This window comes from Tasmannia lanceolata, unplaced genomic scaffold (assembly GCF_043159265.1).
Source record: "Tasmannia lanceolata isolate RefF3 unplaced genomic scaffold, GAP_Taslan_0.1 ptg000012l, whole genome shotgun sequence".
Taxonomy (NCBI): Eukaryota; Viridiplantae; Streptophyta; class Magnoliopsida; order Canellales; family Winteraceae; genus Tasmannia; species Tasmannia lanceolata.
The window spans coordinates 15,289,866-15,315,512 of NW_027518689.1; the positions used below are offsets into that span (position 1 = coordinate 15,289,866).

The window sequence follows — 25,647 nt, forward strand, 5'->3', positions numbered from 1 at the left end:
AATAGAATGTAAAATACATGGCTCAAAAAGATTAGAAACAACAGTATAAAAGTCTCAACATGGAGAGAGAGAGAGAGAGAGAGAGAGAGAGAGAGAGAGAGAGAGAGAGAGAGAGAGAGAGAGAGAGAGAGACCCACAATCTTATTATTAATTTATAATGAAATAGAAGAGTTGAAATTCATGTACAAATTTCAGAATGATCACAATCTTATTATTAATTCATAAAGAAATAGAAGAGTTGAAACTCATGTACAAGTTTCAGAATGATTGGAATAGAATAACTAAGGAAGAACAAACAGAAATTGGAAGATCAAAAAAAAAATACACACCCTAGTATCTTCCATATCTAAACTAAACACGAACATTTCTATCACAACAGATATAATCAATCCAAGAAATAGAACAATAATGACTATAACAAGTAAATCTTTTGAATCAAAGGAAAGAAAATATTTCAAATGGAAGAATGTGGGGGGTGGGAGATAAGGATCTGACCTGAGTAGTCAAGCTTGTGCCAGCCTCTTGACTATTGCAGCCATATATTTGCCTTGATGCTCTGCAAGTGCCAGTTCAGTTTCAGTTGGCTCCCTTGTGCCATCCCCAGCAAAAACTCCGGCACCATACGGAGAACCACCTCTTATCGTATCCATCTTAAACATACCAGCCCCAAAAGTGTACCCAATGGGAACAAAAAGCATCCCATGGTGAGATAGCTGGGTGATTGCCGTCCAACTGCCAAAGCGAAAAAGCGAAAAAACGAAAATGAGAAAAAAAAAGTCAGGTAATGAGACGGTCGAATAACAATATATCGGCCTGAAAACAGTGCAAAGTTTTTACTGCTCCAACAGGGTAATATTTTTACAGAAAATAAATCATGAATCACAGATTAAAAAAGTCACAAGCGCCCTCTAAAATGTCTTTGTCAAGCAACGTTCATGAACAAACCCATAATTCAGCAAATATGGTTTGAGGGAAGAAGTGGACAGGAACATCATTCTAACGTCAATAGTGGGTCCTACAAAGCTCTGCACATCTGAGTCATTAAGATTTATGTAGATATTTATTTATTTTTTAGGTAAAGCTTAAGGAGGTTTTGGTGGACCCTAGGTCAAAACTTGGAGTCTTTCTAGTTAGGAAAATTTTCAAGTGAAAAAAGTGATACGCTTCGGCTAGGATAAGTAGGCAAGAGTCCATGATTAAGTAGAGACTAATTTTAGAAGTTTTGTAGTTTTAGAAGTCTTTTTTTAATTTCTGTGACAGCAACATGTTCTTATAATTTCTATTTTTATTTTGGGATGCTTTAAAATAAGGGACTAGCTAGGCAATTTCACAGAAAGCCATTTCGCGGCTGGCTTTTGCATGTGAGAACAGCTACACAGGTTGATTTTTTGGCATATTTTGTTTTATTCATTTAATTTGTCTGAGGTGGCTGTTCTCACATGCAAAAGCCAGCTGTGAAATGGCTTTCCGCGAAATTGCCCAACAAATCCCTTAAAATAAAGATTTGGCTTTATTTTGGTTGATTTAAGGATTCTGATATTAATGGTTTAGGATTAATATAAGGTTTTAAGGTGCATAGGCCTATTGTTAGCCCAAGGGCTCCCATGGGTTCAACTAATCACCTTTATCCTATTATTTTGATGCTAGCAAACTCAAATTGATTAGTCTTTATGGACTAATGTGTTGTCTGTGTTGTCTTGGAGTGCTGTGCCTTACACAGGAACTTCACATGTCATATCGCCATTAGCACATTAGCACAATACAAAACAACACATTGCTTGAGGATCAACATGCACAAATGAACAAAGAGAGCTTGAAAGGAATGGATACATCATCCTTGGAAGATTTTCAAGTTACTTGCTCAAATTGAAGATCCCACAAGCAAGCCTTGTAAAATGCTGAGAGAAGCTTGAAGATGAACAAGCATTGATGACCTACTCATGCATCCAAAGTGAAGATCCATTAGAGAGAGAGAGAGTCACATGGACCAAAGCCATATCAAGTGTTCACTTCCAAGCCCCAAGAGCTAGAAGACCAAGGTGCTAAGTAGTTTTACATTTCTAGATTGTATTGAAGATATTTTTCATATGGTTTTGCATTTAAATTTGTTTTTCATATCTTTTTCAAAACCACCCTTGAGACCCATTTCATGAAAAACCTTTTCAAAGGTCATAAATATTCTTAAAACAAAAGGTCATAGCCCAAGAACCAAAGCTCAAGTGCCAAGTCAAGAAAGAAATGAAATGACATCAAATTAGCACTTGCATTGTGGACCATATACCTTATTTCCACTTAATGGGTCTAAAACATTTTCAAATATTTTTGAAAATATTTTTAACAGATAGATCTCATCGTTTCCATTAATTTTTTTTTTAAATGAAGATATTCGTAAAATGGTGGGGGTGGCACCAATTGAGGAGAAGATGAGAGAGCACCGCTTAAGATGGTCAGGACATATTCAATGTAGGCCTTTGGATGCTCCGACGAGAAGAGGAGACACGTGCCAAATTGATGGAGTAAAAAGAGGTAGGGGCAGACCGGAAACAACTTGGGTAGAAACAGTGAGGAAAGACTTGATAGCTAGGGACATAACAGAAAACATGATCTTGGATATGATAGAATGGAAGAAAATGATCCACGTAGAAGAACCCAACTAGAGCCGAATAGATTCCTTTCACATTCTTCATGAAAATTTTCTAAAGGATTCATTTAGCCGACCCCAACTAGTTTGGGACAAAGGCTTTGTTGAGTTGAGTTGAGTTGAGTTGAGATCTCATCGTTTCCATTCAAATCAAGCATAAGAGCATCAAAATTCGACGACAAACGAGTGAGCTATGAATTTTACAAACCGGGCTGGAAAAACAGATTTTTGCAACCGTGGCCGACCGACCTGGTCAACCGCCATGCCCCGAGAGGCTAAAATAAAAAATTCCAGCACCCACTCGCGGGTGACCGACCCCCCGGGGTCGACCGGCACTGCGCGAGAAACTAGTTGTTGGGGCATAACGGCTAGTTGCTTTTTTTAACCGTTTTTGTTTTTTTCTTGCCCAAACTACCCCCAAACGGTCATGAATAATTGCGGGCTATAAATATGTTGTTTTGATAGATTTAAAAACTTTTGGGCTTATTGAAAACCTCATTTGAGCTTTAACCTTCAAATCTATTAGTTTTCTTCACATGCTTTGAACTTGCATATCCTTTTGAAGATCTCTACAGGGCTTTATTTTAAGCTATCATCTTTGTATCAAGCTTAATCAAGAGGCTACGAGAATTCTTCATTCCTCGTTCTTCATTGTAATTGAAGGTCTACGATTCAGCCCGTTAACAAAGGTGAATCCGGTGCAAAGAGGGTTTGTCCCCTCGGAGACGGTGGGCGAAGATGGTTTGTTCCCTTGGAGGCAGAGAAGGTGATTGTACAGCTTGGAGATTCGGCTATAGTGGAATCTCACCATTAGTGAAGTACCAAAGGACACAAACTTGGAAGAGTGGAGTAGGTCTTGTTGATAGACCGAACCACTATAAATCTTTGTGTGGTATTTCTCTCTACCTCCTTTATTGTTTTTTGTTTGTGTGATATCTAAATCAACAAGGGTTAGTTGCATTGTCAATTCTAGGGTTTAAACACATTGCAAATTCAAAATTTTGAATTAGACCTAATTCAACCCCCCTCTTGGTTTGCCTATTGGGATTTCACCTATATGTATGAAGTTTTTTGGTACTTTTCAGAAAGTCAATGAATAGCCACGAAATTTCTCTATTGGATTTTGCCGTACTTTGATCTTGTATTGGTCAAATCTATTGTCGGTTTGTCTCTCTAGTTTTCTGTTGAAAATCATTGGATTTTTATGTGATTTGTCAATAGTCTAGGAAGTTTTCTACTAGTGTTGGCATCTTAGAGTTTACTTGCATCAAATTGGTATTAGAGCAAGTTCAATGCTAGAAATTGTTTAATGATCAGCGATGGAACCAATTAACCAACATGAAAGGAGTGATCGATTAGAGAAAGTTCTCTAAAATGTATCACAAAGGCTAGATAGACTCATGTTGACTGTGGATTCACCGTGTGGTGGAAAATTGAGGAACAAAGATGTTAACAGAAGAGGGATGATTATCGTCAACCATTGCCCTTTATGTTCTTCTGATGGTGAATCCATTAATCATCTTTTCATTCACTGTAAATTTGCTCAAGAAATATGGGGTTATATTCTATATCGCTTTGGGGTATCATGGGTTCTCTCTAACACCATATCTGATTTCATTAAAAGCTGGGAATGGTGCCCCTGGAAAAGAAAGGGTAAGATCCTATGGAAGATGTGTATGGTGGCTTCTTGGTGGTTCATTTGGAAGGAAAGAAACTCCCGAGTTTTTGAAGGTGTGGCAAAATCGTCTTATAGGATATTTATCAATATCATTTCCGAGGTTATTTCTTGGGCTAGAAGCCTTTCTATGTTTCATTTCGTATCAGCGTATGATCTTTGGGAAGGTTGGGAGTCTATTTGCAAGGAGGGGATTAGCAAAGTTAAAATTTCACAACCCTGGCTCCCTCCTCCTGAGGGAATCATAAAGCTAAATTTCAATGGATCCTCTCTTGGTAATCCTGGTGATGCAGGGATTGGGGGTTTATGCAGAAATTCAAAGGGGGATGTTCTCTGGGCTTTCTCGGGCCCCATTGGAGTGGCAGATTCAAATGAAGCGGAAGTGAGAGCTGTTCATTGTGGGATTAAATCTTTGGATTTGTCTGTGTTAGATAAGGTGATAGTGGAAGGGGACTCCTCTAATGTTATTCTCTGGCTTCTGGGTGCAGCCTCTCCTCCGTGGCGTTTTTTATCTCTCTTTGAGGAACTAGATGATTTAGTTACTCTCTCGGCTATATCCTTTAGGCATGTGAGGAGATCAGCTAATTCAGAGGCTGATTCCCTAGCGCGGAGTGGTGTATTTAGGCCTAGTTTGGAGCGGTTTGATTATCTCCCTCCTTGATTTTTTATTTTCTCTTTCTCCTTTTCTGTACTCTGCTTTGAACCAACTCGGTTCTTAATATATTCCTTTTCTACCGTCTCAAAAAAAGAGAGATGTTAACAGAGTTGATGATGCATTGATATCAACCATTTAATAGACATGGGGCTACATTATGTGAGTTTGTGGTTGAGATCATGATAAGTGTTCTAGGACAAAATTATAATGAGAACTGATTTGTGATAGTACAAGAATTGAATTGAGACTTAAGAATAAAGGTAAGAGTACCAGATTTTGTTATAAATTACACATACAAGTTTATCCAAATGAAGAATGTGGAAGTGACTATTCTCTTGCAAAAGGCAACGGTGAAGAGTATTTGTTGATTTAGTGGCCACTCTTTATCACCCCCAAATATAATTGACGAAGAGGCATGAAAGTGATCTAACAACATCGAACAAGGTGTATCTCAGAAGGAAAATTGTGTAATCTTATTATCAATGAGAGTCTAATGCAAACATCATTTCAAAAGAGATGATGTACAATTTGCAATTGAAAGAAGAAAAGCAACCTCAACCGAAAAAGATACAATGGTTCATATAGGAACGTGAGGTAGTTATTACTATGAATACTCATTGCTTAAATTTGTTTTCAATTGGTCCCAACTCCCAAGTACAATAAGGGATGCAGTCCCAATGGATGCATGTCATGTATCACTTGGAAGACCATGGCAACATAGTTGGGATATTTTTCTTTTTGAAAGATAACGGTTTTATTTATAGCTGTAACATAATTATATCGTGGAGGTCTCCCCCAAATGAAAACTATACATCAAAACCTCAAAAAAACCTCAAACTGTTGGAATATGTAACTTGCCTAAGGGCATTTAGGACTTTGTACATTCCTTTATATTTTAGTATAAAGATATGAGTCAGGGGGAGATTAACCCTAACTCATTCATTTTTCTCTCTAAACCTTTTGTTAACATGGTATCAGAGCCTTAGGGTTTTCTGATCCCTAGGCTTCTTTATTAGCCTTCACCTTCTCCGCCACCCTCACATAGCCGAAACCCCCTTTCCCTCTCGTCGCGAAACCCCAACTTTCATCTGAGGCAAAACGGTACGCTGTCTTTTTCTTCTTCTCTTTCCCTGCGCGGCTCCTCTCTCTTCTCGCCCCCTGCAGCCTCTAGCACATCCCGACCTACCCACCCCCGCGGGGTAACCGCGGCTCCTAACCGCGGCTCCCGGCCCACCTTTAGATTTGCATCCCCCCTAATTTTTCTCAGAAATTTTTTTCTGCCCAGCCCGGAAAACTTTTTCCAGGAACAAGGATTTGCACCCCCCCAAAATCAGCAACACCATTCTGTTCAGAGGTGTACGCACATTAAGACTGATGTAGAATCCCATGTTGGGAGAGATAGGATAGAAAGCCATTAGTATCAGAAAAGTATTCTCTAGCATTGTCAGTACGAAGACATTTAATATTGCAATTATATTGATTCTTAGTTTCAGAATGAAATGTGCGAAAAGCAAAGAACATGTCAGATCTACTTTTCAGTAAATATAACCAGGTCATGCGTGAGAAGTCATCAATAAACACAATAAAATACCGAAAGCCAGTACTAGACGTGACCTTAGAGGGTCCCCATACATCAGAATGAACTAATTCAAATGGACTAGACACTCGACTAATGACCCGGGAAGGAAACGACACACGACGGTGTTTCCGGAGTTCACATGACTCGCACTGAAAACTAGAAAAAGGTCCGGGAACCAGAGAAGTCTACTGCAGCCGCTGAAGTGAAGGATGCCCCAGGCGACAATGCCACTGAAATGTATCCACAGAGCTATGTAAGACAGGAGGCGGCCGGCAGTCAAGACGATAGAGTCCATCTACCTCACAACCCGTTCCAATCGTCTTCTCAGTCGAGAGATCCTGAAACAAGCAGTAAGATGAGAAAAGTGAGACAGAACAGTGAAGAGATTTAGTAATTTGGCTAACTGAAAGTAAACTAAAGGGTGATTTTGGTACACATAAAACAGAACATAAGGTAAGAGCAGGATAAGGGGAGATATGACCAACACCAGTGATAGGTGTAGTGGACCCATCAGCAAAGGTGATGACTGAGAGGGAGACGAGAAGGAGCGAAAAGAATGAAGCTGAGAAGAGTTACCAGTCAGGTGGTTTGATGCGCCAGAGTCAATGATCCATGACCCTGAGCTACATAGAAGGGTGGTGGGTGAACTACCTGGCTGAGCGAAACCTGCAGAGGGAGGACGAGAACTGAGCCTCAGACGCTGGAACTCCTCATAATCGGCACGGGATAATGTATGGGGGGAATCCGCTGGCGCAGGAACAAAAGTAGAGGGAGCGGAATCTGAAGTAGAAGCAGTAGTAGCACCCATGTGAGCCGAGCGTGCCTGACGAAGCTCGGGATGTAGGGTATAGCAATGGTCGATATAATGTCCCTCGCGCTGACAGTGAGTGCAAAAAGAACGGCCACAGCCACCACTAGAACGACCACCACCACGGCCGGCACGGGCACGACCACGACCAAAGGAGGCCCCACCACGAGGCGGACGAGTACTGCCATCATAGGTCGCGAGAGCAGAACCATAATAGGAACAGATATCACTGGATCACCAGGAGAGCACTGCTGGACGCGGGAGTAAACCTCCATAACCGATAATCTGCTGACGAAGATGCATGTACTCTGGACCCAAACTCTCGAGGTACTGCACAACACGGATCTGATCCCTCTGACGGGCAGCCTCTGTGAGATCCGTGGTAAGCGGCATGTAAACATCAAGCTGCTGACATAGGCCAACGAACTGGCTGTAATGGGTGGCAAGAGGGAGAGCACAACGGCGGAAACTCACCAACTCAGAATAGGTAGAGCAGATCCGACTAATGTTTACCACGCCAGAGTAAAGAAGAGTAACATGATCCCAGATCCGTTTCGCAGTAGGTAGAAGCATCAATGGCCCAGAGACATGAGGGGCCATACTCTGCCACAGAAGGGTACAAACAAGAGCATCCTCCTGTTCCTATCGATCAAAGGTGGGATCCGTCTTAGGAGGAGGATCACTACGAATGACGTGGGCTTTCCCACGGGCAATAAGATACTTCTTGACGGCTGCTTTCTAAGTAACGTAGTTTGCCCCATCCAACTTAACAGTAGTGATCTGTGGGAATGATCCATCCACACAGAGAGATGATGACGAAGAAGATGCCAAAGAGGGTGTTGGACGAACACCAGGAGCCTCTCCTGTGGAAGTACTGTCAATCACCTCCTCCATAACAACAACAAGCAAGAAAGAAACAGACAACCCAAACCAAGACGAATAACAGTAGATAACTGAACAGGTGGGCAAACTAGGACGTGGCGCCAAGAATGATGGTCATCGACGAAGCTTGACAAGACGGAACCCATGGGGCAGAAAGAGGAGCCACAAAGACAAACAAGAATTAAAGTAGAATAGGAGATGAAGACCTAATACATAGTAAGAAAGTGACAAAAGGGTTTTAAGTTTTACAGAGGGATGAAAGGGAGAGGAGGAAGAATGATGTGGGTTGAAAAACTTGGGCCGCGGGGGGGGGGGGGGGGGGGCTTACAAACCCAGGAATTGGGGGTTGGAAAAAAAATAAAAATTCGAAGGGTGGAGTGGATCGCAGTCCTGGAAACAGATTTCCGGGAAAGTCAATATGTGGGGGTGGGGGTGGGGGTCAGAAAATATTTTCCGAGGAAACTTCGTTATTTGCTTGAAGTAGGTCGCACTCTTCTTTTTCAGATGAGTGTTCCTAAGGCATAATGGAGTGATGCCCTTCTTACGGCGTGTTTCTTAACAAATCGCCTTCCTTCCTTCGTCTTAGAGGGTGCTTCTTCTTTCGAGATTTTATCTTCTGGTAAGACACAGTTTCCTCTGACACCTCGTGTATTTGGATGTGTTTGTTTCGTTCATCACCTTGGACCTGGCCGTGACAAACTCGATCCCCGATCTGAGCGTTGTGTCTTTCTGGGGTATTTCCGTACGCAGAAAAGTTATCGTTGCTATAGCCCTCGCCTGCGTCGCTGATTTGTCTCAGCCGATGTTACGTTATTTGAGTCTGAGGCATTCTTCAAACATGACGCAGAATCTTTCACCCCTTCTCTCGAGTCTGAGGTCTCGCTTCCCTTACCAGATCTACCTGCTTCTCTTCCTTCATCTCCTGTTATGCAGCCAGCTTCGACAGATTCTACTTCTTCTGCCATGTTAGAGAAGCCAGCTCCACCTAAAATTACATAGCAGTATCAGCAGCGCCACGACATCTACAAAATCTGGGTGATGTTCTAGAAGCAGAAACCCAACATTGTGCACCCAGACAACTAATAGAATGAACAGAAAGTAGCAGATCCAGATTCCCAGCACTTGTTATGACTCTCTATGTCCTGCCGCTCACCGACTTTAGAACTGGAAAACCAAGCCCCTAGACCTTATGAAATTTCTGCTCCTGGAGTTTCTTTGGATTGCCATAGAGATCCAGCCCTCCGCGTTAGAACTTGTAGAATGCAATGAACCAGCAACCATGATTGGATATAGGGAGTATAATCCTTGTAGGAATTTTTCTTTTGTGAAGGGTGGATAATATTTAACACTTGCTTCTGAAGGAAGATTTTAAACCCACCCCTTCTAAAAAGGAGTTTTGTTATCTTAATTTGCAAGAGACCATAGAAGATAGCAATGAGCAGAGAGATATGTGTTGGATACTAAGGATGATGTTCAAACAAAACCCCTTCCTGACCCTTAAGTATTATATTAGAGAGAGATAATTCCACGCCTTAAACGAATTTTGATTTTTCAATAGAGTAGAGGAATTTGATCCAATCCCAAAAATTAGTAAATCAAATTGGAAAATTTTGATCTTCTTTTCAAGAATGATGGGAGACATTTCATGTCGTTGGAATGATGCAAAGGAGAATTGATTTTTAATATTAAGTGGCAAAGTAAAGCTTAAAGGAAAATTCAAAATCATTAATTTCCTATGGTTGAATTGGTTTTGCAACAACTGCAGTCCTATGGTTGCTTTTTATTGCCTTTTCACCTACAAATGACCGCATTCATTGATTCAGAAGTCTAATCTATTGCCATTTTATCTCTTTCTAGCATGTTTGTGAAGATCTATTGTATGTGAATGTTCAATTCTTTAGCAGGTTTTCTACCATTTTGTGGATATCTTTGTTTACTTGCTTCACAATTCAACATCATCTCAACTCATTTCTGTAAAGTGCAAAGTTTGAAATGATCCTTGAAGAGTATTAAGGAGTCATTGGCCTAAGCTATAGATCAACCCAGAATCTCAAAGGGATCTGGATCTATTTGTTAAGAGTTTGAATCGGTTTTGCAACAACTGTAGTGCTATGGTTGCTTTTTATTAGGGGTTGGGCCTATAGCTCAATGGTCGAGGTGTTGTATCTCAACCTTGAGGTTGTGGGTTCAATCCCAGCTTACCAACCAAAAAAATGGTTGCTTTTTATTGCTTTTTCGCTGACAAATGACATCATGCAGTGATTTGTCTCTTTATTATTTTGTTGTTTTTAGAAATGTCTTATAAGAATCTCGTCATTCTTCTCTTTTCTACGAGTAATGATGATTTTTGTTAGGGTTTCAGTCGAAATGTCAATTCGACAGAAACTTTACTTTCTATCTGAAAAGTTGCATGTTTCCGATATTTCAGCCATAGGTTTAAAACTCCCCCGCATCATCATGGACTCCCCTGAGGCGACTCCCTTTTCCCTTGGCCATGTTCCGCTTTTTTCCACCGCGCTCCGCGTTTTGCCCTACAGAGTCGGTAAAAACTCCTTTGACTCGCCTGAGTTATGACTGTGTCAATCGAGCACTCAGCCGCGTCAACCGCATTCTTGGCCACGTCTGCACCGAGTCAATAAAGATTTTCTTGGACGCATTTTGATCCGTATCTGTGTTTTTTAAAACTTACTTCGACTTAAAACATTAATGAAATCCCGAAATTTCGGGCTACATGAGGTATTTTTCCAAATCAAGTGGATTTCGTTTCAGTAGTAGCCTGAAATCGAAATATTTCGGGCAGAAACAAAATGTTTCACCCGAAATTTAAAATACTGGTGGGGTACCCTCAAGAGCTACACGTCAACATGCTAAGGATATGCTTGGCAGATTCAAAAGCTTTTTAAGTCGAGGAAAATGATGGGGACCGTCCACAACTAAATTCAAGGCTCAAAATTGTCCCTAGATGCTTTAAAAGAGTTTAGATGGATGTGTCGTCAATCAATAATTGATCCAAATTCAAATCCCTTGAACATTTTAGGGGTATTTTGATAATTTTGGGCATACCTTGGTCAAATTGGCGCACATGGGAATTTAACTTCCTTCGGATTTTTTAAGAGGCTTAATGGGTCCAATTTGAAGGTCAAACATTTTTCCCATAAATTTTGTTTGAGTTTTAGTTACTCTTGGGTATCAGTCAAAGTTTCTCTTTTGGGAGCATAAGCCTTTTATTAAGTTGTCTTAATTGACAAGATTCCATTCCAAATTAATTTTTGTGGAATTTCTCTGAATATATTGTAATGCCCAATGGATGAAATTGACATGATCATTGAGAGAATTAAAGACTAAAATATTTGCTTGTATCTCGAATTGACTTGGTATTAGAGCTTAGATCACTCATATCTCCATATTTTAGTAACCTAAGGTTTTCCCCTATATTTCGATCATCTTGGGTTTAGATAGCATGTTTTAGATCCACTCATTCTTGCATTCAAATTTCATGGGAAACCCTATTTTCACCTGGATCAAATTAGATGTGTTACATGAACCCCGTTTCATCCTGTTATATTGTAACCATCAACTTTTCATCAAACCCTAGATCTCCTTCTAGTTACTTCTCCCCTATGGGCCCTGGACTAGCTTTGGTATTAGAGCTTAGTTTAGGATGTTGCAATACAACAAGACTGCTGATCATATATAATAGACATAGCTGAAGGGATTGGGATCTTGGAAACCCAAGTGGAAGAAGAGTTGAGAAGAAAGAAAAGCAACCCTCCATGGTGTAAGAAGAAGAAAGGTAACCCGCCACCCAGGAGGACTCTAGAAGAAAGAAAAGCAACCCTCAATGGTGTAAGAAGAAGAAAGGTAAGCCGCCACCCAGGACGACTCTACAAATGCAAGGCAAAACTCATAAAAGACTCCTACAAGTAATTTGGTATGTGAGATACCTAAACCTATCCAAAGAAGACATCATTAAAGTGAAGGTGCATACTATGGAACTTTCATAAAGCATGTGATGTGGATACGTCTTGCAAAGAAAGCATATAATAGCTTGTTTTCTTCATTGTTCCTATTTAATCTGGTTTGTGTGGGATGATCATCCATAAAGAGCTCAACTTCAAGCAACAGACAAAAGCTATAATTGCTATCTGAATTTGATGCTTCTAGTACTTGACTCCCTTACATTATTAGAAGTTAAAAGGAAACAATCACTATTCAGTGTGCCTAGATAGGAAAAATTGCTAGAAGAGAGCTATGGAAACTTGAGATGGCGACAAGGAAAACTAGTGTTCTCCAAGCTGCAAAAATTAAATTGGAAAAGCAATTTGAAGAACTCACCTAGCAACTACAGCTGAAGAAACAATGAGGGCTGATGTGGAAGAATTCAAAACATAAGAAAATGCAAAATTGCAATACACTTTACCAGAGATGCGACTTCAAAGTTGGGAAATTAAAACATTGCTGATAAAGGCGCTGAGGCTGCAACAATAGTAGTAGGAAAGTTCCTGATACAATTCAATTTTCTAACAAAGCAAGTTCAGAGGTTTGCAAAGGGACTACCCAATTGCCAGTACTACTATATGTGAACAAATTTGCAAGGACGGATGCATGGCCTCAAAGTTTTCAAAAATCACCGATCATGGTGAAACATAGAAAAGTGTGGATATGATAATGCTATAAAGAGGGATGAGCAAGCTTTTGAGATGCAACTTCTAAGTTAGGAAATTAAAACATTGCTGATAAAGGAGCTGAGGATGCAACAATAGCAGCAGTACAAGTTTCTTGATACAATTCAATTCTCGAGCAAAGCTTTTTTAGATATTTGCAAAGGGACTAGCCAAATTGCTAGTGCTACTATAAGTGAACAAATTTACAGTGACGGATGCATGACCTTAAAGTTTTAAAAAATCACCAATCATTGGGAATGTTGGTCATGGAAAGTTCTCGTATCCAGAATTGGAAGACCAACATTTGTATTCCTCCTACATGGTTAAGAAAAAAAAATAATGGATCTGATAATGCTACACAGAGAGATGGGCAAGCTTTTCTTCTACAACCAGTTTATATACTCGAAGTAGACAATGAAGATGTGCGTGATGGTTAGATTATGTCGACTATAAGAAGTGGCTGTCAGAAGTATCTTGTTCAATGGAAAGGACAACAGCTTTATGCTTGTACGTGGATCATTGTCGAAGAGTTCTAGCGAGTTAATCTTGATCCCGATAGTTTTATTTTTCATTGGTTTTTGAGTGGGAACCTTCTAGAAGTTAAGAGTTTTAGTTAAGAGGGCCCACATGTTGGAGTTTAAGTTGTAGGACGACTCTTGATAATGGAAAAAAACTTTGCCTTGCACAACCTAGGTTGTGAATGATGCAATATCCTCTTTGCCTTGGTGTGATGCCTCGATACCCCTATGCCCTATAAAAACCTTGGTGTGATGCCTTGGTATCTATCTATCACGTCTTTCTTCTATCAAAAATACTTATAAGTCTCAAGCTTTCTTTGATCTTTTGTTCTTGACTTTTTGTTTTGATTCCAAGGGTTAGATATTTGTTCTCGAATCCTTAGATCTACTTTTATATGTATTCCTTCTAAATCTTGTTTTCTTTATCCATCTTCTAGTTGATGTAGGATAGATCACACTTGTATGGGATTTCTAGAAATTAGAACGACGGTGATAGATTATTATGTTTTGGATGTGCAGAATATGAAAGGAATAATAATAACAGTGCAACAAACATCATCCAACTTCTATGATTCAACCATGAAAATATGATTAAACAGGAGAAATTTTAAGTCTTCACGAGTAAATTCAATTATATAATTACTCGATACATAAACATGCAAGTAACAAGAATATTAAGAAGTCACAATTCTCAAAATTAGCAAATTTTAGCAACCCACAAAAAATATATATCAATCCCATGTACAAAATTTGACAAGATCACACAACAATACCAATATGCCTATGATGAAAATTGTGAATCTCAGAGAGTGATTTTGACTACGTTTAGATGTATGTGAACACAAGCCGATAAGTTACATATGTATGCCAAGAAGGTATAAAATTAGTTTTGGCACAAAACTAGGGGACACAAGGTATGGACGGATTTGAACGATATTTCTTTTTTTTTTAGAAAATGAGATTTGAATGATGTTTCTAAGGCAGCATAATTTTTATGAGTGTTTTAGGAGTTTTAGGTAGAAGATAGGTGTGCGTGAGGTGTTGGTCGTAGTTAAGGGGGTTAGTTAGAGGTGGGCATTTGATGTATAAGGTATGGAGAAGTAGGCGCAGGGCTTAGAGAGGTAATGGATGGGTAGAAAAAGGTAAGAAATAACGCAAGAGAGATTTTTATAATGAGTGTTTTAGGGGTTTAAGGTAGAAGATAGGTGTGCGTGAGGTGTTGGTGGTAGTTAAGGGAGTTAGGTAGAGGTAGGCATCTGATGCACAAGGTATGGAGAAGTAGGCGCAAGGCTTCACACCATGAGTTTCTTTGGCAACTCATCAGAGAAGATGAAGAAAAACAAGTAATATCAAATCCAAAGTATGTGTAATGCCTTCCAAACTCAACTCAACTCAACTAAGCCTTTGTCCCAAACTAGTTGGGGTCGGCTAATGAATCCTTTAAAATTTTCATGAAGAAGGTGAAAAAATCTACCTGCTCAAATTGACTAAGTCTAATCCTGACACTAGTTGGGTTCATCTACATGGATTATTTTCTTCCATTCTCTCCTATCCAAGGTCATGTTCTTTGTTATGTTCAAAGACATCATGTCTTTCCTCACAGTTTCTACCCAAGTTGTTTTCGGTCTGCCCCTACCTCTTTTTACTCCATCAACTTGGCACGAGTCACTTCTTCTCACTGGAGCATCCAAAGGCCTACGTTGGATATGCCCAAACCATCTTAAGCGGTGCTTTCTCACCTTCTCCTCAATTGGTGCCACCCCCACGTTTTTACGGATGTCTTCATTTTTAAGCCGCGCATCCATCTAAGCTTTCGCATCTCCGCTACACTCATCTTATGCACATGCTGCCTCTTAGTGGCCCAACATTTGGAGCCGTACAACATTGTTGGCCTCACAGTTGTCATATAAAACTTTCCCTTCAACTTGGTAGGTATTTTACGGTTGCACACAACTCCTGAAGCATTCTTCCACTTCAACCAACCTGCTCTTATTCTGTGGTTAACATCCTCTTCAATCTTTCCTTCGTTATGTAGGATTAAACCAAGATAGCGAAAGATATCCCTCTTAGGTACCTCCTGTCCAGTCATATATTTATATGGTTTCAAACAAATAATGCCTTCCAAACCCAACATAAAATATTTATATCAAACAAAGAAAAACCCTAAGGACTAAACTACCATCTCTGAGGACATAAAGACTTGCTCCTGCTTACAATTCTTGTAATACATGTATTGGGGCTATTTAAAACACTCATAACTCAAAGGCCTTAAGTTATTTTGATGGGAAAACCCCCATTACCCCCTGCGACTTAAAAGACTTATAAAAGACTCATTAAAAATTCTATAACTAAAAAGACCTAAACAATTCATGGAATTCAAAAGAGGCCTGCTTGGCATTTGAATCGTCTCTGGAAAATACATGTGGGCCCGTCGAGAATATGAAATATGTTTGCAATATCCGTAGATCATCTGTGTTGTCGGATCATCGATTTGGGACATATAAATCAAAGAATCTAGTCATTAATCCAAATCGCACTCATCCGAACGTCTTTGAGTCTGAGGTCTTTCAGTCTAGAAGGGAGTACGACCATGTGAGATACGAGACGAGATATGATCATTCAAATAACAAGCAACAAGGAGGGTCATTGGCCAAAACGACTTAAGAACATGCACTCCCCCATAACAAAGACCGAGTAGCTTCGTTCTCATGCTTACCAACCCCATTCTTTTGAGGGTATATGGGCAAAAAAAATTGATGAGCTATCATGTGCTCTTGAAAGAACTGAGTAAAGGAACGAAAGGTATACGCACCTCCTTTTTAAGATAAAAGTGTAAGGCTCCCATATTGAGTACAAATAGCATAAAATATTTGAAAGACAGAAAAGAAAAACTCATCTTTAGATTGCATACGATAGATCCAAGTAACAAGAGAGTAATCATCGGTGAAGGTAACAATATATTAATAATTGTAGATGTACCCCAAACATGAAACATCAGAATGCATCAAATCGAAAGAAAGACTTGCATCTATTCATGCGCGAGGGGTAGACAGTCCAAATATGTTTAGAAAGCTCGCAAATACAACATTAAAAATTTATTGTTTTATTAAAAAATATATTAAGCCGACCTAACTAGTTTGGGACAAAGGCTTAGTTGAGTTGAGTTGAGAGTATAAAAAAAATTAAACTGAGGAATCATAGTGAATAGGGACTAAAATCCACATGCCCCAATCTGCCATGCCACAAAAATAAAGTCTCATGAGTGGCTACAATAGGAAAAGAAGCCAGAAACATAAACAAAAGCAAGAAGATATGCAGCAGAATCAGCAACAGCAACTGTAGAATAGTCCAAATTAGCATAAAAAGTACAGTCTGCCTCTATCAATGCCTTCACCAAGAACCATCCTCATAGAAAACGTTTTAAAGACACGATGAGAGGGGTAAAAGATCACACAACAATTTAATTGTTTTGCTATAGTAGAGACAAAAAGAAGATTAGAGGCGAGAAGAGGATCATGCAAAACACTTGAAATAAAGAAATAAGATGATACAAGAATGGTTATCAATGCCATTGCAGGATTAGTGGAACTGGAAGCTAAGCTGACCCGAGCAGATGTTGAAGGTGGACAACGTAGAGAAAAAAGAAGGGACTCACCACGAATGTGATCTGTTGCCCCTGGGTCAGGGAGCTAACATGAGGATGTGATTGAGAAAGAGGCAACAAAGGCAGATGAAGCTGGAGTTCTTGGAAGCCCAATAGTCATAGAGGATGAAGCCCCCGATGGCTCTATAGTATGAATCTGAGAGCGCAACTCAGCACGGATCATCTCGGCCATCGTCAGCCAGGAAGGACCTAAGTGAATCAATGATACAGTGAAAGTGATAGAGGATGAGTCGGTAGCAATACTCCTCTCCCTAAACATGATGTAGGGCATCACGAAGTTGACTTTTCCTCTTCTTCATTGAAGATCTATTCATCATTCAACATAGTCATGAGTAACATTTTCATAACTTTTTTTTTTTTCACTTTTCTTAACATAAAAAAAAAATTCATTTTCACTTCATATCTACTGGAATTTCCATCAGTGAAAGCTCAGTTCTCTAATGCAAGAGCTTCTTTGTCTCTTGATTCTATCCTCGCACACTCTAATGCCAATTGGATTATCTTTTTCTTAATTCAACTCCTTCATCACAAGGGATATGATCCCTTGGTCAGTTAACATGGTCATGCTCATATTTTCCTCTCTAGCTCTAGCAGCAGTATCATGTATCCGATGATTTTTTTTTTTTTTTTTTTTTTGAATTTATCATGTATCCGACGATTAAGATTGTCAAGCCATGTAATCCACCCATTGCCGTTCTTTTCCTCTCTTTTTTTCCATTTTTCTGCTTAGCATTCTTAGTTAGCTTCGATGACTAGGATACCATTGTCTTCTTTCCTAATCTAGTGACCCTGAAATAGGACGTCACAGGATGTACTAAAAATGACATAATTTAGCAATAATTAGGATATCATCACCAGACAACTAAAAATTAAGAAATGAAGAGTTTAAGGTGTTTCATGAAGTACAGATGCAACCAGTTACTTGGCATCAAAAGATATCAAATGAATAGAGGAGAACATACTTGATAATTGATGAAGCTAAAAAAGAAGGCAATTTTGCATACAAAAATGGTATAAATAATTTCCACATGAAGAGAAGAAGCAGAATGGATTATTAGGCTTACGCAGTGGTTTCCTGCCCTTCCCCCTGTGTTCCAGTGCTCACAAAGAACCCTGCTGGTTTACCCACAAGCTTCTGTTCCCTCCATAACTGCCCCGTCGAATCAAAGAAAGCTTTCATCTGTGCAGCCATAGACCCATACCTCGTAGGAAATCCAAACAATATCCCATCTGCCGAAACCAACTCCACCGCAGATATCACTGGAATGTCATCATCCTTCAAAGGCGCTTTCATCTGCTCTAGAACCTCAGACGAAAGCGTCTCCGGAACGCGAAACAAAACCCCTTCCACCCCATCAATCCCATCCACCCCTTTCTTCATCCTCCTCGCCAATATTTCCACGTGTCCATACATGGAATAGAACACGATGAAGATCTTCAACTTTGTAAGAGGTACCTGTTGAAGTATAAATGACTAAATAACACCAACTCTAATATCTTAAGCTTTTGGACTAATTGGCTCTTTCACATGGTATAGAGCTATAGCTTCACAACAGGTCCCTGGGTTCAAAACCCAACAACTCCTTCCTTGATATTAAAAATCAACCCAACAACTCCTTGATATTAAAAATCGACGTGTACCGCCAACCCAAAAAAGAAGGACCACAGGTAGAGGAAGAGTGTTGAAGTATGAATGATTAAAGGGTTTTTAAACGAATTGGAAACTGACTTTTTTATTTATCAAAATATGTGTAAAAGTCTGAAACAAGGTGTAAAATGATTGCAAAATTAAGTTTTCAATGCATTTTAGCAAACCCCGTGATTAATAACACAAGTATAGCTTAAGCTTTAGGAGTAATTGATTGTTTCACAGTACCGAAGTCGTGTCTTCAATCGAACCAGTCCCACTGGTAGGGCTCTTCTCCTCTATACGAATCGTCGCTTCCCTTGTAACATTTGGATGATCATCTGAAGCAACTAATGGCATCCGTTTTTTGCTAGGCACACAACCTCCTCCTTTTCCCATCTGTAAAACCTCACATAAGTAAAAATCCGATTTATAGATGATAAGACACTGCTCTTTAGAATAAAAATGAAGAGAATGAAACAGGTGAGCTCTTATTTTGAAACTCATAAAGTATGGAATGGAATAAAGATAATTTAGGAAGGTTTCTGAATTCAATATGGAAAATAATATGCTCTTTAATTCAAACAATTTATTTTCTTCTAGCTCACTCACCTTTTCTTCTAAGCTTCTGATCAGACCTTCTTTTTTTCTAATTAAGGAATGAGAAATCCGAGTACAGTCCTCACCTACGGAACCCTAATTTTTCAGACGTGGGGCTCCGAAATTGGCACCGAATCGAATATCTTTCTCTTTCTGTTTGACTTTTCGGAATGGAACTGGAGTCCGATATTCAGCTTATACTTCCCTGGTTTCCGGATCAGTTGAGGTAAGCAAGCACTGCTGTATTTTGATCAGGGCACTCTCACTTTATTAAAAGCACTGCTGTATAGGATGATCCAAACCGTCCATTAAATGGGCCACAGCCTAAATAGGTTGTGCCTCAACAATCATTTCCATAAGTTGATCCTAACCCTCCGATCTGAATGTTAGAGTGTTGATCCTAACCCTCTATAGATCGGAGGGTTACGATCAACCTATGGAAATAATTTTTGAGGCCCAACCTATTTAGGCTGTGGCCCATCTAATGGACGGTTTGGATCATCTTATGGTGCAGGCCATACCATACTTTTAATAAAGTGAGGAGTGCCCTCATCAAAATATAGTAGTGCTGTTAACATTTCCCTTTTTTTTTTTTATAGTTTTTTTATTTTATTTTTTCGGTCCTTTTGACGATTGGGTATTACTTTCTACACAATTCCCTTTCATGATGTGGGACATTTTTCGGTCCTTTTGACGATTGGGTATTACTTTTTCTACTTCTATCAGTTGAGTTGCCTTGTCAAACAAGAGTTTTCCTTAAAAAGTTGCGTAAATGTAAATAAACCTGACCCGAGATTTATCATGGGTAGGGCCGGGTTTGGTAATCTTGGGTTTTTCGGAAAAAAACCCGACCCGACCCGAGATATTTTTCGGGTAGGGTTGGGTTCTTCAAAACCCGACCGGCCCGACCCGAGTTGCAGCCCTAATGGTAACCGAGAGTAAGACGGATGGATGCAACCAACAGTAAGAATGTGTCATGTGTGCAATAAAAATTTCCTTTCAGGTGATTTTCTTAAACCAAAGGACTGGTTGTACACTTGTATGTCACTTGTGATGGGAGTGTGTTTTGATATTTCTGCACAAGTTTCTTGTCTTTTAGTACTTAAAGGGCTTGTGAGAGCTTTTTTGGGAACTGGAATAACCTTTTCAAAGTCCTTTTAAATACTAAAAGACAACAAACTTAGACGGAAATATCAAAACATTGCCGTGCTGATATCATTTCCCTACAAAAAGTCTGAAAAATCTTTGTTTGGCTACCGTGACCACCGAAGCCTGTTCCCGTCGTTTCTCCTTTTTACCCTACTAAAGGAAAGAGATTCTTCAGAGCAACTCGGGGAGGCTTTCTCAGGTCCTCATTGATTTGTTTCATCCATTAAATCGGGTTAGAATGAGAAGCCCTGTCCTTCCTATCCAGGTGCGGAGCCAGGAATCTACACTTGGGGGGCCGATCTAATTTACATTTAGCTGCATTGGTCATTGGGGCCGTGGCCACTAAATTAGCTAAGCATGCATGTACATCCATGTAATATTAAAGGGATTTTGCAAGTCAATGGGGGGGGCCATGACCCCCCTCATGCTATGTGTGCCTCCGCGGCTCTCCGCCCATGTTCCTATTCATTTGCAGGCCACCTATTGAAGTGTAGGATTATCCAAGGGTGAGATACTAATGCATGGGTTGAGCAAACAAATAAATTTAGATAGTTGAACAAGTACTCTCTATTTTTATTTGTTGCCTGCCCTTATTTTTCTTTGAAGAAATGAGAAATGCTAGATGCAGGGGGAAGGTCTCTCTGTGCATCCTAAACAGGAGGTCACATATTCAAGTGAAAGTCATTTAATATGTTTTGAAGATGTAATCATTAGATGATTCCTGCTATCAATGTTAAATTAAAAGTTTAAATTCTTAAACAACTTAAATAATAAACATAATAAACCTGATAGCCAAACTTGATAGATGACAACTACCCTATATAATTCAAGATTAGGAACGATAATGTGCTTTACTGACCTCATTGTACACGCATGCCTTGTCCACATTTTGTAAGTAGTCATTTGACTACCTCATTGTACACGCATGCCTTGTCCACATTTTGTAAGTAGTCATTTGACTACTTTTTTATTAAGAAGGATGTTCCAATTGTGAGGAGTTTGCCTTGTCAGAGAATAACTTTCACAGTTTTTTATTATTAAGGTTGGCATATTTAAAATCAGAGACTGAGCTAGGAATATGCTCCAGGGGGAGTGGCAGAGAAGGGTTGTTATATGATAATCAGTCTTGAGTTAGAATGAGAATATTTATTTCAATGATGTGTTATTAAGCTAAATATATTCATGAATGTGGTAACTATTTTTTATTTAATTCTAACTCTCTTCATTTTTTTTCTTCAAAAGGACTTCCTCAAAATGATTAAAAATGTTTACAAAAAACTAGGAATTTGCTCGTGGAGTAGGGGTGCAACTCGGGTCGGGTTGAGGCCAACCCTAACCCAACCGAGATAGCATTCTCAACCCTAACCCAACCCAACCCGAGCCTCGGGTTGAGTATGGTCAACCCTAACCCAACCCGCCTCCAAATCGAGTCGGGTTGGGTTCGGGTTCATCTAGGGCCAAATAGGAAAATACAAGAAAAAATAGCATAATCCTAGAAAATCATGAGAAAATTAGACTACCGAGGTCGGGCTCGGATCGGGTCGGGCTGCCAAGGCCTCAACACTAACCTAACCCAACCCAAAATTAAATCGGGTTGGCTTTTCCAACCCTAACCCAACCCAACCCGAGAAAATGCCAACCCAAACCGAGCCAAAATCGGGTTGAACCCGCCGGGTTCGGGTTGAGCCCGACCTAAGTTGCACCCCTATCCTAGAGGCAACAAAGAAGGGTTGTTATATATTAATCAGCCTTGAGTTAGAGATGAGAATATTTATGTCAATGATGTGTTACTAACCAAAATCTATGCTTGAATGTGGTAAATATTTTTTCTTTAATTCTAACTTTCTTTCTTCAAAAGTACTTCTTCAAAATGATTAAAAATGTTTAAATTTAAATTTCTTTTCTGATTGCATAATACCTAGTTCTAACTTTCTCTCTTCATTTTGTTCCATTTTAATTTTTAGTGTTTTGGAGATGGCTCACACTGTTAAAGTATAAAAGATTAAATACCGCCATCCCCAACAACTTAATATTTTGGAGTAATTGGTTCTTTCACATGGTATCAGAGGAAAGGTCCTGAGTTCAAAACTCCTTGATATTAAAAAAAATCCACATGTAATGGCCAACCCAAAAGAGGGGGCCACATGTGCCACGTGTTGGCCAACCCTAAAAAGAGGAGCCACACGTGAGGGGAAGTGTTAAAGTACAAGAGATTAAATAACGCCATCCCCAACAGCTTAAGCTTTTGGAGTAATTGGTTTTTTCACACGTACCTTGAATTTTGACATGCCCGAGACAACTCCCATGCTCAAATGGTGAACTATATGGGTGTGGAGCCTATTCTAAGCCAATTACAAAACTAAAATAGCTTCACAATGACCATTGTGGTCACATTAAGACCATCTGTGATCCCTTTTCTTATGTTCTTAGATGGCGTTTAAGTGAGATCGTTTTTCTGTACAGACAAAATCAAACTTAGAAATGGTGAAATGCATGTTATAAATTATAAGGCCTGTTATAGATTATATGCAAAAATCAAGCAATAATTTAGAATAGCAGGCTAGCACCAGAAAGGTACTTGACTACATATGTATGTTTATTGGGATATTTTCCCGTAGAGAGTCCACACTACGACAACAAAATTGTTCTGCCAAAGAACATCTAGAAAAGATAGGCAAGGTTGCCCAACCTTATTTAGTAACAATGTATATTTCAAAGCTCTCTTTAGCTTAGTAAATCTAAATTCGGTTTAACTTCCTATATTTTCATATAAGTTTCTTGGATTTCACCTAGGATTTCAATGCTCTCTTTAGCTTCATATATCTAAATCCAGTTTAACTTCCTAGGTTCTCATAAAACTTAACTTCATAATTATTTGTGTTATGGTCAAAATCTACAATAGGTGTGGCAATCAAAGAAGAGTTGACCCATCTGGGATGATAATGAATGACGGTTGATATGAGGTACTGTGGGACCAGTTAGGTGCAAAGCTGTGTCCTGCACAAGGCAGCAAGCGGTCAGACGACTAACCAAGAGTAGTAACTCCAGAGATAGGCCTTCCGATACTTAAGTCAGCAACTATACCAGATAAGAAAAGTAAAGCTGTGAATAGTAATTTTTGGGATTCGAACCCTTACCTTTGAGCCTTTGGAGGCTATTTATAGTGGGGGCTTAGGTATTAGATTACCTTTTTACCCTTGACAGGTGTCAACCCGGGTAGAATTTGCTTTAGGGCTTTCTCCTAGGGGTATGATTACTTATTTACCCCCAACTTGGCGCATAATCTCATCTTTGCCTTAATGCCACGTGTCGACCGGCGATTGGAGGGTTCTTTTTGCAACCCATCAATTTGCTTCTATCATGTCAAGATCAACATATATTGTTTTCAAATAGTCAGAGTAGCATGCTATCAACAAACTCTGAAGACCAACAAGTATGACAAATAGTTTCTATAAGAATGTCAATGTTAGCACATAAAGAAAAGGGAAAATTACATTTACAACCCCTCTAGTTTACACATCCACTTCTACCCCTATAGTTTAAAACGTGACAACTACACCCCCTGTAGTTTCAATTTGTATAAGGTAGGCCCCCTCAGTTGACTGTTCGTCCACAGATTGAAGGGTTAGGATGATCCGATAGAGCTGATTTTTTGGGCACACCCTATCTATGTCAGGGCCCATCAAATGAACGCTTTGGATCATCTAAACAATGTGGGCCCACTGTGTTTTTGGTAGTGTTTGGATTCGGGTATGGGCCCCATATTGTTTGGATGATCCAAAGCGTTCATTTGATGGGCCCTGACATAGATAGGGTGTGCCCAAAAAATCAGCTCCATCGGATCATCCTAACCCTTCAATCTGTGGACGAACTGTCAATTGAGGGGGCCTACATTATACAAATTGAAACTACAGGGGGTGTAGTTGTCACGTTTTAAACTATAGGCGTAGAAGTGGATGTGTCAAAACTAGAGGGGGTGTAAATGTAATTTTCCCTAAAGAAAAATAATGTAAAGAATCATATATTTAACAAGTCAAATGAGATTTGGTTGAACAGAGACATTCAAAACTCTCTTTGGCTCATCTCACATGCAACAGCTAGCCTCGAAACGCCTTTTCGCGATGGTCCATACCAAATCCCTATATATATATATATATATATATATATATATATATATATATATATATATATATATATATATATGGTGCTGATAAATTCGCACCCCCTGAGGATAATTCGCACCCATTATAACGTGATTTTGACTTAAAAGCATTAAAAGTCTACCACAATTCATGTTATAAGGGGTGCAAATTATCCTACAAGGGGTGCGACTTTATCATCTCCCTATATCTAATATATATGCAGGTTGGGAAAGTCTACCCACTCAAGACCCTAAATTGCTTTTCCCACGCTTCTCTTCACTGTCTCTGAACCCATCCACGCGTACCTAACCATGTTACATGCTAGAAAAAGAGTGGTGATAGATTTACCCCCTTCTATTACAATAATCAACCCCTATTTTTAAGATGGGTTGTACAGCTCACACTATAGGATGATCCAAACCGTCCATTTGATGGGCAACAATGTAAATAGGTTGTGCCCCCAAAAATCATTTCCATAGGATGATCTTAGCCCTCCGATCTATAGAAAACTCCATATAATCAAAACTCTATGGATCGGACGACTAGGATCATCCTATGGAAATGTTTTTTGGGGCACAACCTATTTACATAGTCGCCTATCAAATGGACGGTTTGGATCTTCCTATGGTATGGTCTGTACAGTCCATTTTGAAAAAAATAGGGGCTGTATTGTAATAGAAGCAAAAACCCCCGTTTGGTTGCCGGTTTTTTTTTTCCCTGGGATTTATGTGGGTAAAGGTAGGAGACAAAAGAGGGGACAAGCATTAATTAGAGAAAGATATTGTGATGAGTGGAGAGAGAAGGTAGAGAGAGAAAGAGAGACCACTATTTTCAAGACAAGATTTTGCTGATGTCACCAAGAAAAAGCTGATGTGACCACCATTTTCAAGAAAGATTCACGCATCAGTGGGGTCCCCTTCTATAATGAGAACACCTACTCTTTTTTGTGATTCCACGTATCTAGAGAACTAACTCCGTGCAATACACGTGCCTGCTTCTCTCTCTATCTTATTCTCTAATGTGGAGAGAAACTCTGCATGCGA

The 25,647-nt window shown here is 39.5% G+C and overlaps 1 protein-coding gene across 3 annotated transcripts; it reads right to left on the reverse strand.

Annotated features, from left to right (window-relative positions):
* Positions 1-130: 130 nt before the first annotated feature.
* On the reverse strand, positions 131-19,548 carry LOC143887642 (putative NAD(P)H dehydrogenase (quinone) FQR1-like 2). 3 transcript variants are annotated; one of them, XM_077391757.1, is made up of 4 exons: positions 19,400-19,548; positions 18,963-19,112; positions 18,151-18,542; positions 131-732 (listed from the first exon to the last, which is right to left on the reverse strand). In XM_077391757.1, exons 2-4 carry the CDS (start codon positions 19,110-19,112, stop codon positions 504-506), a joined length of 771 nt encoding a protein of 256 aa, XP_077247872.1. In that variant the 5' UTR covers positions 19,400-19,548; the 3' UTR covers positions 131-503. The 3 variants fall into 3 exon arrangements, with proteins under 3 accessions (XP_077247872.1, XP_077247871.1, XP_077247870.1); XM_077391756.1 differs by having other exon boundaries at positions 18,963-19,121; positions 19,326-19,544; XM_077391755.1 differs by having other exon boundaries at positions 19,326-19,543.
* Between the last annotated feature and the right edge of the window lie 6,099 nt (positions 19,549-25,647).